Below are 14,508 nucleotides of genomic sequence, written 5' to 3' on the forward strand. Positions count from 1 at the left end.
GCTTCTCCACCCACTAAAAACATACATACATATACACATAACACCTCGTGTCCTACTTAAAATAAAGACCCAAAAGCGGAGATTTAATTCTGGCTCCACCACATGTACGAGACAGAGCCCACCTGGCATCTTAACCAAGGTAAAAAAAAAAAAACTAAAAAAAAACGAGGGGAGAAATAAAAGGGAAGCAGATGAAAAGAAAGAGTTAAGGGATACTGATCCACTACTGAGGCATCCCTTAGTCCTTACAGACTCTCAGAACCAGTTTGAGTCTACATGTGGCATAAAATAACATGTTTAGTTTGCTCCAAACTTGAGCTATGTGTTGATTTATTTGTTTTTACTGAATTATTTTAGCTGATCTGAACACTGTCTTCCTCTCTTTATGACACCTGGATAGAAAGACTCTGTCACCGCAACCCTCACACGCTTTTTTTACGAGTCTGTTGAAGTCATTAGTCTTCTGCTGTCTGAAAAATGAGTATTTATTTGTGTATGTAGAACTGCTGCTGCTGTGCAATGCAGGGGAAATATTTCGAGTGAAGTTATCAAATGCCAAGCTCGCAGTACAGCAGCCGGAGGCTGAGTGAGAAGTGTGTGCGTTGTACAGGGTGTGTGTGTGTATGTTCATGTGACATCTGCCATAAATCATAAGCCACAGTGTCCTTGTAGCTCTAACACATATCATGGAAATCAATGCAGAGGTCAAGTCGAACAGAGCTACCCAACCCCCGAAAATACCACATCAGCCAATAAATATGGCAGGCTAATATACACGTCAACAACCCGGCTTTCTCGCCCTATTGACTTGCCGCGGATAATGTGTGTGCACACGAGTGAATGCATACATGAACAGAAACACAAATGTCACCGTGTGTGTCGATTCTTCATGCAGACATTTGAGTCGGGTTTGACCTGGTGACATTGTGAGAACTGCAGAAGTATGTCAGCCCGCCGGGCCTCTGCAAACAATTCAAGTGATGTTCTTAATTTTTGTCATTGTCAACAAACCCTGTGAAAAGTCCAAAACCAACAATGAATTGATCCCAAAAGCAATTATTGTCTGTGAGGTTAAATCCTGATTAAGCTTATTCCTTCATGCAATGCACTGTTGTCCAAAAAAAATTAAAAAACATCAGTGTGCTGAGTTTTACATCTACATAGACAGTATATATATGTGGACTTCATAGGTCACCCACAGGTTTTAAAGATCCATTTGAAGCTCAGAGTGTGGTGGCCGCCGTGTTGGCAGTCCTGCCTCTTTCTTCTCTGAGCTAATCTACAAATCAATAAAGACGTAGATCATCGGTGGACCTGAGGCGGGCTGAATGATGCCTCGGTGCTGAAACAAACCATCTGTAACGACACGTACCTGTCAATCAAAGTGGCTACGCTTTTAAGAGTTATAAAAAATTCAGACTCAGTACAGTTGTCATTAGCTATAGAGACTAAAACAGTTTTTTGTACCAGGCTGTAAACACTGGGACATTTAACATGGGGGCTAATGGAGATTGACTCGTTATGTAGCCAGTCTCAAGTGGCCGTTTGAGGAACTGCAGCATTTGGCACTCGCTCATTGGCTTCACTTCACAGCCATGGAGGTTGCCGGTCCACAGAGTAAGCCATGTTTCTACTGCCATGTTTCTACAGTAGCCCGTTGAGGACAAACTGAACACTGACTCAGTGTAGATACGGCATTTTGTGTCTTTCACACATTTCTTAGGGTTGCAATCCACAACTACAACTCAAAATTACATTAAATCCTACACACTGATCCTTAAACCCCTCTTTGACTAACATTTTGTTAAAAACTACAGTGCCCAGCTCTTATAATAAATCACTTCTTAAATAAGAATATTCATATTTGTGACCAGTCTTTATAGATTTATGTCACAAATATTGTGTGGGTAGAGGGTCACAGAGAGGATAAAGAAGAGAAAGAGACGAATGCAGTGTTGGTTTTTGTTTTGTTACTTGTTTTTTTCATGGGATTTGTTGACAACAAGAAAAAATACGGAGCCAGCCTCGTCGTTTAAACATAGTCGTCTCCTGGGAATTCATTGAGATTTTGAAAAAAAAAATAAAAAATACAATCTTTGAAAATACATTTGAATCAACTGACAAACCACTGATGGAAAACAAAAACAGTAAACTGCTGTAATGTGTATGCTGCATATCACCAGGGGGGGTCCAGGCAGTGGGAGATAGCAAAATGCCACTTTCTTTTCCTTACGACATCATGTTAAGGTCACGGTGTACTCTGCGTGGATGTAGCACACACGCAAACACACACACACACACACACACACGCATACACACACACACACACACACACATAATCTCTTTTGTGTCATGTATCTCACACTTCAATCTTCTTTTCCTTGTTGATGGTTTTATTAAAGATTTTCATGCAGATAATATATATCATTAACCTGATTTTCTATTGTTGTCACTAATCTCCATTCCTGTCTCATCCTTACTCTACTCCACTCCTACCCTGACTAATCACACAGTAATCACTCTGCATTGCACACACACACACACACACACACACACACACACACACGCACATCCTTTACCCTTCAACCCCCCCCCTCACACACACACACACACACACACACACACATTGTCAAATGATCATTGAGGAGCGAGCGCGTGGCTGACACTGTCTCCACAGCAACGGCAGTTAGGACCAGGAGGGGGCTGGGGCATCTTCCAGTGTGTGAATGATGAGAACACACACACACACACAAACACACACACACACACACACATATGAAGGTGCCAGTTATGACAAAAACCCATTTACACACAAAAACACACAGTCAAGTTCACACAGACTCCCTGAAAAGTGCACACACTAACACACAGACATTAAGCGAGACCTAGGAAAGAAGAGGATGAAAGCTAGAGAGGAGGGAGAGAGGGAGGAGGGGTGGTTGTTGCTTCCTGGAGAGATTTTCTTCTTCCTCCCCTCTCGCTCACATGCACGCGCTGATAGAAAACACACACACACACACACACACAAATATACAAACAATGACAAAGCACCACATAATCAGTCTGATTCAATCATCTATGAAAGCAGATGTATAATTCAAAAAGCAGCATGAAAGATTCACAAAGCAAAGAACATTGTTTAATCTGCCCTCCGCCCTTTAATTCCCCCGATCAATCCCTCTTCCCTCCCTGCCTCTTCCTCTCTCTCTCTCTTTCTCTGATCACCCCTTTCCCTCCCTCCATCTTTCACCTCTGCCACAGCAGGATTTTTAATCATTGACCACCGTCTGACCCAGACAACTAAAAGGTCAGAGAGCAGGGTTATATGTCAGGGTGGGGGGGGGGTAGACACATCGGGAAGGTCTGCCTTTATGCAAACTGTTCCATAACATTATCTTTCATATCATTTGCTGCTTCAAAAGTACACAATCACAGTTCACACACCATCTCTTTCCTCCTAACCTCGTCATTTTAATTCTCTTCTTCACACTGCCTCTTCGCTGACCTCTTCTCTCCACACCCCTCCTTTCTCTTTTCAGTGTCATTCTGTCATCCTGCCCATCGGGCATGTTTAAGCACCTTTCTCAGGTAACCTCACACCTGTCTCCACACTGACACTGACTGCACTCACTTTGGTATCACGCAGTCGCCTGGAAGACTACAGTAAATCCGATCTATTAAATATCAGTAAACAGGGAGAAAATGCCCAAGAGGACGCATTGAAACGGACTAAAATTTAATATCACAGAAGACGAAGAAAACAAGCAAATATTCACATCAGAGAAGAATGACTTAAATCATTGTCTGTAATGATCAAAATACTGATAACTAGTTTTATTTTGTTTTAAGTTGGAAATGTTGTCCTCTTAATAAATGATCCATAACAACAACAAAGCAAATAATCCTCTTTTTTTTAAGAAAATATACAACTATATAAACGCAATATCAGTTTGGATGAACGCTGTGAGCAAATCTTGCTGCTCAGTTCACTTGAAAATAATAATATTAATAATAATAAAAATACTATTCAACATAGTGGCTGTAGCATCTGTGACTCTGACAGAAGCGCTGGGTATCTCTCCTTAACTAGCTGAAGACAGTAAATCAATGTGACATCACTCGAGCTATTAATTATGCCTTGAAAGAATGATTGAATGAAAGGGAAATTCACTCTGCAGCCATGTGACTGGTTTGGAAGCAGCACAAGAAAAATACCAGCACAGAGAAAAGCTCAAAAAACATGAAATACTCAAATAAAAATGGTCTTACCTGGGAGGTAGAAGTGTGGAGTCTTTAATCCAAACATGGTCCTGGATCACTCCTCCACTGACTGAGAGAAGAAGAGGAGGATCGAGCTGTGGTCGTCCCGGGTTAAGGAGCTCGTTGGTTGGTGTAAAGTCATCAGACGGCTCCCCCCCCTCTCACTCTGAGCCCTGCGGGTGCGAGGAGGGAGGAGGTGGAGAGGTCAGCCTCTGTCTACCTCCCTCCTCTACTCTTCAACCTCTGGACTGAACCCGTGCGGAGTAAAGAGATGGAAGGATCAGAGATTAAGGAAGAGAGAGGAAGAAGAACAGAGAAAGTGAGAGAGAATGAGGCCAACAAAACGCTCCACAAGCTGAAGATGGGTGACAGTGTGCTCATGCCATCTTTCACTGAGGAGATCGCCTGGGAGAGGGAGAGCCTCTGAGAGAGTTGGGAGGGTGACAGGAAGGATAGAAAGAGGGGGGGAGGGAGTTAGAGAAAGAGAGAGAGAGTCTTCAGTCGGTGTTCTCTCCTCTCTTTTTCTGAGTCCTGCGCTTTGTAATCCCTTCCTTGTTATTCATTCAGCGGCCTCTTGCTCGTTTGCTGTATAATGATCTGTTTTTCTCTGCCTCTGTTCTCTTTTCTGTCTCTATTCTTGCTTTATCCTCCCTCCTTTGCCTCAGTCCCACCACTGACTGCTCAGCTCAGCGAGCACAGAGGAGGAGGAGGAGGAGGAGGAGGAGGAGGAGGTAGGAAGGGAGGGAGGGAAAAAAAAGAGGGGAGGAGAATCATAAGACGGATGAGTGAGGGAGAGATGAATGAGTTTGTGTGTGTGGCACGCACACGTGTCTGTATGTGTGTGAAATGTGAAGAGAGGAGGAAGGATGATTTAGTTGGCATGTGTGCGCGTGTGCGTGTGTGTGTGAGTAAAAAGAGATTGAGAGGAAGAGAAAGAGGGAGGAAGAGAGGCGAGAGGGTGTTGATGCAGTTCTCATTATCAGTAGATTGGACTGGTGCCTGAGTGACAGCTGATTCATCATGGGAGAGAGAGGAAGGGAGAGTGGAGGACAGGGGAAAAGTGTGTTATGTGTGTGTGTGTGTGTTATTTGTGTGTGTTGAGGAGGGAGGAAGGGAGGGAAGGAGGAGGTTAAAACCTGCCCTTAAGCATCTGCTTCATTCAGATCTCCTCTTCTCCTCCTCCTTTTTCAGCCTCCAGTCCTGAAAAATCAACAGCCTTGTGCATCTGCTTTGGATCGCAGACACGCTGCTGCATACCGTGATGTGACCAGCATAACTGTATCATCCACACACACACACACACACACGTACATAGCCCCCAAAACCGGTCACATGCTCCCATTGATTAGACAGGCCTCATATGTCTGACACATCACGTTAGCCGGGCTTTCCATCAATTACTGTCCACTCTTGGCGAGCTAACGTCCCATCTACTGTCACAGAGACCCAATTCTCTCACAGCCACGTTAGCCAGAAACCACTGCCCACACACACACACACACACACACTCATAGCATCAAACCAAGCTGCATCACATGGGGGGAATGATGTGCCATTTAGGAGCAATTATTAGAGGTGGTTCTGTGGTGTTCTGCTCGTTGGTGGTATAAAGTGAATGTGGAGCGTCTTTCTGCCGCTTGTGGTTTCTGTGTGTGCGTCCAGAGGAACCTGGCCGCTCTATCACTGTCTCCATCTCTTCAGAGTAGCTCTCATTTCTCTCTGTCACTTCCTCTCTCGCACATATGGTGCGTGCAGCACACACATTCACGTATAAGAATGGAGATGGACAGGAGCATGTTTCTCAAATTTAACTTTGTCTCAGTTATTTCACCCCTCTCTTCCAGTTTCCTTTCAATTCCTACACCCCCTCTTCTTCTTCTCCTTCTTTTATTTCCCCCCTGTTTACATTTCCTCACTTTCCCCTCTATTACCTCTTTCCCTCTTCATTGTGAATTGTGTGGAGGAAGCATGCCGGTGATAAGATTGATCGTGAGGGCCTCAAAGAGATATCTATAACCCCGTCTGTCACAGCTGAATCAATGAAGAGAGACTGTTGTAGGACACACTATATACAGTACACACACACACACACACACACAAATAAACACTTTCAAGATTCATGTGTGTGAACACACAGAAGGGCACACAAGTGCACGCAGGCATGCAAAACCACACACATAAACACACACACACACTGATCAACAGCTATGGGTAGAAGTTGTGAAACATCAACCAACCACAAACTGACAGGGCAGGCTGACTGGAGAGAAGAGATAAAGAATACTAAGGAAACAGCAAAGAGGATGGAGAGGTGGTGATAGTGGGGGAAGAGGGTGTGTGTGTGTGTTGTGGGTGTGATGGGTGACCCAAAGAAAAACACATTTCCTGCGATTGGCTCTGAATCAGATCAAAACTATTATTTGTCTTCTCGTCTGTATGATCAGCTCAAACTGTCACACACACACACACACACTGCCGACACTCTGTAAACACCCCTGACCCCCAGGTCGAGACAGTCGAAGCCCTTTGGCCTCCGGAGGGTCACGCTCCGCTGCACAGAGCAGGGTTGTCGAGGTCAAGAGAGGCGGAGGAGGAGGAGGGCCGACAAACACACAGCACGATCTGTGATGATTACAGACAACAGCCAATAACGAGTGTCCACCTTTGACCTTATCGCCGTGGAAACGTGAGGGAATGCCTGTCACCGAGGGAGCAGTATAACTCAATCTATCGCCCCGACCAGCGACGGTAGAGGAGGAGGAGGAGGAGGGATGGAGAAAAGAAACAAAGATGAGGAAGAGGAAGTGGAGATGTGGTCAATAAAACACCAGTCTCACGCATCACACAGCACTCTTTTTCTTTATGTTCTGTCTTCAGAACACACGCCATCATAGAAACAAACCAACCCCATCCCCCCTCTAGCTCTTCTCATCTCCTCTCCGGCTCTTTCTCTATCATTTGCAGAAGCATGCTGTGGCAGAATAAGAGCTGACACCCACCCCGGTCCCAGCACCAACCAGGGGACTGCCATCAGCACTTAAACATTTTCTCCCATTGCCACTTCCCCCTTCTCTCCCCTGTGTCTATGCAGCACTCTGACTGCTGACAAGAAACACACAGAAGATGACAAATAAAGGGAGAGAGATGATGGGGGGGGAGAAATCCCTCCTCCATCTTGCTATTATTCCAGCTTTCCCGTCCCCTCTTGTTTTCACTACCCCCCTCCTCCTCCTCCTCCTCGTCATCTCAACCCCTATGAGGTCGCTGACCCTGAGTGAGTGAGCCTCATTACCCAGTCACTCTGTATCCACTCACACAGGGTGGGGGTGTACATGTGTTGACGAGACAAACAGTAAATATGTTTGTCATTCCTGAAGTCACTCTGGCAGTTTCGGGAAAGACATTTAAAAGGAGACGACAGAGGACGGGCATCATCGCTGAGAGGAAAAGATTAAAAGATGGTGGATCGAGGATGGGTACCCAAGTGATGGAGGGGGGAGATGAGGAGGTGGTGGCTCACGCTGGATCAAAGATAATTGTCAGCGGAAGTCATTATGCACATATTGTATAGAGAAACCAGAGGAACGCTTCTTTCAACTGATCCTTCTCATCATTTCTCCTCTCCTCTTCATCAGCCTCTCTGTGTCTTCCATACCATCAGGGATTTAATTGGACACTGATGTGTTCATGGTGACCTCAAGAAAGAGGAGAAAAAAATAAAAAATTTGTTGGGACATGAAACTAAATCCACACCACCGCCACCACCCTCAGCATTAGTCTGTTACAGAAATTATCCAAAAAGCAGCACAATCACAGGACTGTCTCCTCCAAACTCATGACACAGCCTCAGACGCTCAGTAATAACACCCTAAACTGCAGTCTTATTGAGGTTTGGATTGCTACGGTGGATTTAGATTGGTTTTTGGTCTGTGTGTCTTTGTGTGGTGCATGCTGTATTCGTGTGACGGTGTCAGTCTACAAATGAGGATGAAGAGAACAAAAAAATGTAAAAAACATTTCAGCCCCCGAGCTAAACTCTGGACTGTCTGGTGCCTGTCTGGCCACGAAACTATCCTAAACACGACGTTCATGCATGCTCACATAGACATGTATTATCAGAGTGTGGCCTGCCGAAGCCCTGAATCAGCAAACACACACACACATACAGTACACTCGGCTGACGTTGTCCCACCACAGCATGCAGAGCAGCATAAATCAAGACTGTTAATGGGCCTGAGCCACAGGGCTTCACTGTACTTCTTCACCCCTTCAAACCCCCCATCCCCCTCTCTCTCCCCTCACTCCTTCCCCATATTTCTCCCTCTCTCCCTCTCTCTCTCTCCCCCTCTCTCTCGCTCATGTCCATCTGTCCATTTGCAAGTATGAGCAGAGCCCATCGACACACATACTGAGTGGGAAATTAGCCTGCTGCTGTGACATTCGGTCTTGTGAGTGTGTGTTTCTGTTAGCGTTTGTGAACGTGTACACAAAGAAGTACTGCATATGCATATCAACATATGTCTATATGGGGACACAGTATGTACATCTCATTTTCTGTGCGGCCCTGCAAAAATAATTAACATAACACATTCTCGAGATTGTATTACTGAATGTTTCTAAATTATATCAAAAGTTTTACTTCTATCTAAAAGAATTTTTTTTAACAATAAAATGACTGGCAAATTTAAACAAAAGTCAAAAACTATAAATTTACTGGCATTTTTAGTCAAAACATTGTTACTTTACAGATTCCAGAATTATCCCAGAATTATTACATTACAACGCCTTCATTAAAGTGACATTATTAATAGTTCTTCAGAGAAATACCGTAATTTTACCGTAATTACTGGACAACCCGCACTACCATTGCAATCCATTGTTTTCCTGACTTTGCCCATTTTATTTTTGTGTGCTTTTATTCTACATACTTGTATCAAGACTCAACTCAGATCGAGACTAAAACTAATAAGTCTAATTTAAAAAGACTAATTTACCTTAAAATTACAAAGAAAGATGTGAAATTCTTAGTATGGACATAAACATTTATACAATAAGCTACATATTTAATTCAATATTTAATTTCATTGTCACTCTGACCATCTATCTATATATATATATATATATATATAAATATATATATTATATCTATATATATATATATATATATAATATTAATTATATATATATATTAATAAAGAAAAAAAAGCATAAAACTCGTAAAACTACTGAACAAAATAATCATAATATTTTGAAATACAACTTTAATGTTGTTCTTTAAACTTACGTTGTACATTCTATTACATATCTTAAGTTATAAAATCCTGGCATATGATTTGTCAAAAATCTAATCTTCCTCTCTATCTATCTATCTATCTATCTATCTATCTATCTATCTATCTATCTATCTATCTATCTATCTATCGTGTCCATCTGTCTATTTACAAGTATAACAGACACACTAACACACTCACTGAGTGGGAAATTAGCCTGCTGCTGTGCCTTTGTTTGGCCCCACTCTGTCTACCCAGATGGTGATATCTAGTGATTATCTCTATATGTATCTCCTCCTCCATGCTGCAGCCCTCGTGGGTCAGGCAGGTCCCACCCTAACAGTGCCACCATCCCTGGTGCCACATTGATTACACTTCCCCCCATTCGGGGAAACAAACACACCCCCATAGTCAGGATCACATCGGCAGAGCCCCACAGGACAGTTTTGAACTTCTCTCAGCACATTTGCCTGACCACCGCGGTGACCCCCTCCCTGACCTCTGACCTGACTCTGTGACCTCTAAACCTGCGTCTGTCCCTTCTGATGTTTTCTGACCTCAAAGGATCATAAATCACCACCTCAGACACAAACCTCAAACCTTTCCTTCCATTCTTTAGCACACAAATCGTCTAAGGTTCAGTCAGAATGTCTTTGTAAGTCACCTCATCTATTAATTCTGAGGAGCAGCTGAAGGAAGTGAGAGCACAAAGTGGCTAATAAGCTAAAGGAGAATAGTTAATACTAATGTCTAAATAGGAAGGAGCTGCATACTGTTGTTGTGAAAAGCATGCAGTATTGGCCTTTAACACATTTTCTGATACTTTGTAGTCACGTTAGTGATGTGACAGGACAAAGGTGCTACAAATAAAATAAAATACATACATATTTAATAGATAGATGCTGTCTTAAACTGCATACAAATCCAAGCATCCAGTAGCGGCATGAGACACAGTAAACACACAGTAAGCATACATTAAAATTAACCTATAACACAGTAAACACACGTCAAAGATAACCTATAACATAAATCTGCATTTAAATTAAACCTGTGAATTTTACAAACATCAAAATAAAAATCGATTTTTAGAACGACAAATAGAAATAAAAAAACTATATGCAATTAAATTAGGTTGTAGTGACTGAATAAAAGTCACAGCATTAAGCAGAGGTAGTGCAAATGGAGTGACAATAACAGAATAGGCTTCATTTTTGACAAATTCATGGTTTTAGTCACTGTGACACTTCAACATTGTTCTTTCATTGTTTTAACTGTGTAATGCAGGATAAGGCTATTTAGTAAAGAGTGAAGATGTTCAGGTTTTCAGTGTGCCCTTAAACTGTTTTTAAAGTTTATATCTAAAATAATAAAATAAACCTTGAAAATAAACAATTTAATTTAGTTTTTCTTTCCCAGAAATTAATGAAGGAATGAGATATTACTACTACTGCTATATATATTAAGGTTTTCTTACACCCCTTAAAATCAAGACATCCTTGTGACCCCCTGTGAAACCTTGGCGACCCCTAGTGGGGTCCACTGTCTTCTTACATTATCTTTTATCTCTTTTTGTGTGTGTGCTTGGTCGATCAATCATTTGCTGAGAATGCACTTTGAAGGTCACTCTACAACATACATGTAATTTACTGTACATTTCCAGACAGATGTGTTCGACTGATGCACCGTGGTGGTTATGGTGTATCATGATTATCTGCAAATCACAGCTCTGCCTACAGGGATATCGTGCAGGCATGCTGGTGTGTGCAACCAGTGCTGTCACTTGTCAGTCAGCTGTCACTTTATATCTCGCACTGCTGAATTAAAACACTGAAGGAAAGACTGAGGAGATTTTCTGCCGCGTGAGGGCAGCTTTTTAAACATTTTTTTAAATCAAGATAACAGATATTCAGATGTGTCATATTTTATGGCTGTTGAGGGAAATCCTGGCAGTCTGCACTAACTATCCAGATCAACGATTATTATAGCCAACACACACACCTTCACACACACACACATGTCCACACACACAGACACATACACATCCACATTACCTGGGGGGTCTGAGCTCCCCCTCTACAGGCCTTCACCCCACATGCTCATCTCAATTAATCACCCAACAAAACAGATGTCAGGAACAAAGGAACGATCTCCAGGCCTGTGGGGTAAAGGGGGGAGGAGGAGGAGGAGGAGGAGGAGTGTTGGGAGAAGGAGGGAGGAAAAGCAAAAAGACAGAAGGGAGGAAGGACGGCAGGAGGAGTAGGAAAAAAGGAGAAGGACGCAGCAGTGCATTTAGAGCTGGGTGCTTTGGGTGAGGCAGGTGATTGGAGGTTATAGGGGCAGTTAGAGTGGGATGTGTTAGCTGTTTACGTGCTTCAATCCCAGTGTTACTGTTACTGTACAATACAAGATGAAACTGTAAAAGAAAGAGAGAAAAAAGAAGAAGTCACGATGTAAGAGGGGGAGAGGGGGAGAGAGCGAGACGTGGTGAGAGAGAAAACAACAAAGCCCTGGAGATGAAAGACGGTCTACAAAACAATGGATACAAAATAATGCTCCGCGGTGTGCAGAAATAGAGCAAAGATTGAAAACCTGCCAAGATAAAGACAAACCCCCGCTTTTGAACTGTCACTTCACCGCGTTACTGTCAGAAAACAAATGGCAATCTTGACAGGTTTCAGCTGCTTTGAAAGAGACAGAATCATATTTTATTCACAAACGCATATTTTATGGCTTTTATAGCAAAGATCGTAACCTGTTGTTAAGCACTGAATTCTTGAATCTTGTGCTAAATTATTGACATCTACATAATGTACAGATGGAGAGAGCGGAGGGGGGAGGTTGGAGGGATGGAGGGGGGGATGGAAGCAGAGGAAATAGGAAGGGATGGCGAGGGACGAAATCTCAAATCTTAACATTTTTAAAACATGCTATTGTTTGTGCATAAATCCAGGGAAAAAAAACGCTACACAGTCTGAAGTCTGAACATTACAGGGAAAGCCATCAATCTGCTGGCATTATCTCCCCACTGTTTCTTTTCTTCCATCCACCCATCCCTCTGGAGCAGCAGTCCTCTGTCTCTCTTTCTGTCTGCCTGTAGAGTGTGCGGACAGTGAGAGTTACAGCTCGCATCAATAACAGGCAGATAACAGCCCAGTCTTCAGTCTTCAAGCACAGCCTTAAATCACATCAGCTCTAAGGGGGAAGCAAATGAAGAGAGAGGAGGAGAAAGGGAGGGGGGGGGGGTTAGCACTTATAAGGCACACTATAGCAACAACAACAACAACAACAACAACAACAACAACAGTGCAGCAGTGGTACAATACACACAAGTGGAACAGAGCTGTACTGAGAAGGGGAGGGTTGACAAGAACGCATCAATTTATGCAGCATAAAACCAAGACTGTGTTGTAACTGAGAGTTCACACATTGAGGGAGGAGAGAAAAGAAGATATGATGACTGAGTGTGTGTGTGCGTGTGTGTGTGTGTGTGTGTGTGTGTGTCTGCATATGTGTCACTGCATGTCTTCAGGCCCATTTTTCTGTATGATTGTATGACAGAACTGCAGCCCATGACATGAAAAAGCACTTAATGAAGCGCTTCATCCCACCGGTGCACATTGATCCACGGCACACTGGGAAACACTGACCCCAGTTGTAGTTATCGAACTGTAGCACACACAAATACACACAAGAGCTCGGGTGTTAAAGGATGAGTCTGTCTTTTTGGCAAGTTAATTGCAGGGGAAGAAACATGAGCAGTCAGAGAAAGAGAGAGTGTGTTGTAGTTTTTAAAAAAGTAAGAGAGTAAGAGTAGAATGAGCCTTTCATATTAATAGAGAAAGCAAGTCCTCTTCGTGGATGTTGTAGTAGCCATTTGTGTGTATATTTTGATTTAACCACTAGGGAGAGTTTGTGTGTGTGTGTGTGTATGTGTGTGTCTGTGTGTGTGTGCGTGTGACTTAATACAGATGTTCACCAGATGTTTAAGTAGATCATTTAAGGTTAGTTCCAATGACAGTATAAAGGATGGACAGAGTCTGAGTGACGTCACCCACAGGTTTCCAAAGCGCTGATTTGAAGGTGAAATTAAGCAGTGCTGGCTGCCGCCATGTTAGATGTACTGCTTCTTCCACCGTGGATCATCGACGGACCTGAGGCAGGCCGAATGACGCCTGGGTCATCAGTAACATCAATTAACTGGCCACACTATTAATTCTGCATAATTTTAAGCCATAAAATAATTTGAATAGGTGTTTAAAAAAGAAAATCACCCCTGTACAGAGGTTTCAACATTTACTACCAAAATATAAAACATATATACTACAATATTTGTACATTGTGGTATTCACAGCAACTGCTTTAGCTCCAGCAGCTTCCTTAGCCATTTTTACAAAGCCGGTGGTCCTTCCCCTTTAGAGGTCACACCACTGAGGGCGAGAAGTGTCCAGCGTTTCACACTCAACTTTTTGACTGTACATTGCATTTTTGCCATTATTGACAGCGTAAACACACTTATGCACTCAAAATAGCAAGTCTAAGTATGCTGCAGCTTCCTGATCCCTCTCACCTGGCAATCTACTGACACAGCTGAAACCTCTCGATCCAGACCCAGCTTACTCATCCAGACTGACAGTTTATGCACTGTCCTTTGTGGTACAGATGCAATGGCCAAATTTTTTTTTTTAACCTTGTTTTTGTGATTACTCTGTTCTCCTGTCAGCCCTTCTGCTTTACTTTAGACTTACTCTTCACTGCTCCTCACCAGATATTCACCACAAGCCCTCTAGCCACTTTGCATCTGAGTGATTCATCTAAGTCATTTCCACCACCACCTTTGTGACAATAAACTGCTTTAATTGATTCCTGTCTCCTGGACTGTGTTTGCCTTTTGGGTCCCCAAAGAATTGTACATCCACAGTCTTCTGCACCACCATGTTCTACCGTCATGTTCCTACACTAACCCAGAATGGTCAAACCA

At 43.0% G+C, this 14,508-nt stretch overlaps 1 protein-coding gene across 1 annotated transcript in view; it reads right to left on the reverse strand.

Annotated features, from left to right (window-relative positions):
- LOC104940462 (genetic suppressor element 1) overlaps nucleotides 1-4,924 on the reverse strand; it is a 37,877-nt gene extending 32,953 nt beyond the window's left edge. The window contains exon 1 of the mRNA XM_019255600.2: nucleotides 4,270-4,924. Coding sequence (XP_019111145.2) covers nucleotides 4,270-4,306 — 37 coding nt within the window. The 5' untranslated portion in view covers nucleotides 4,307-4,924. The remainder of the gene's footprint in view (nucleotides 1-4,269) is intronic.
- Nucleotides 4,925-14,508: the final 9,584 nt, after the last annotated feature.

This window comes from Larimichthys crocea, chromosome XXI, assembly GCF_000972845.2.
Source record: "Larimichthys crocea isolate SSNF chromosome XXI, L_crocea_2.0, whole genome shotgun sequence".
Classification (NCBI taxonomy): Eukaryota; Metazoa; Chordata; class Actinopteri; family Sciaenidae; genus Larimichthys; species Larimichthys crocea.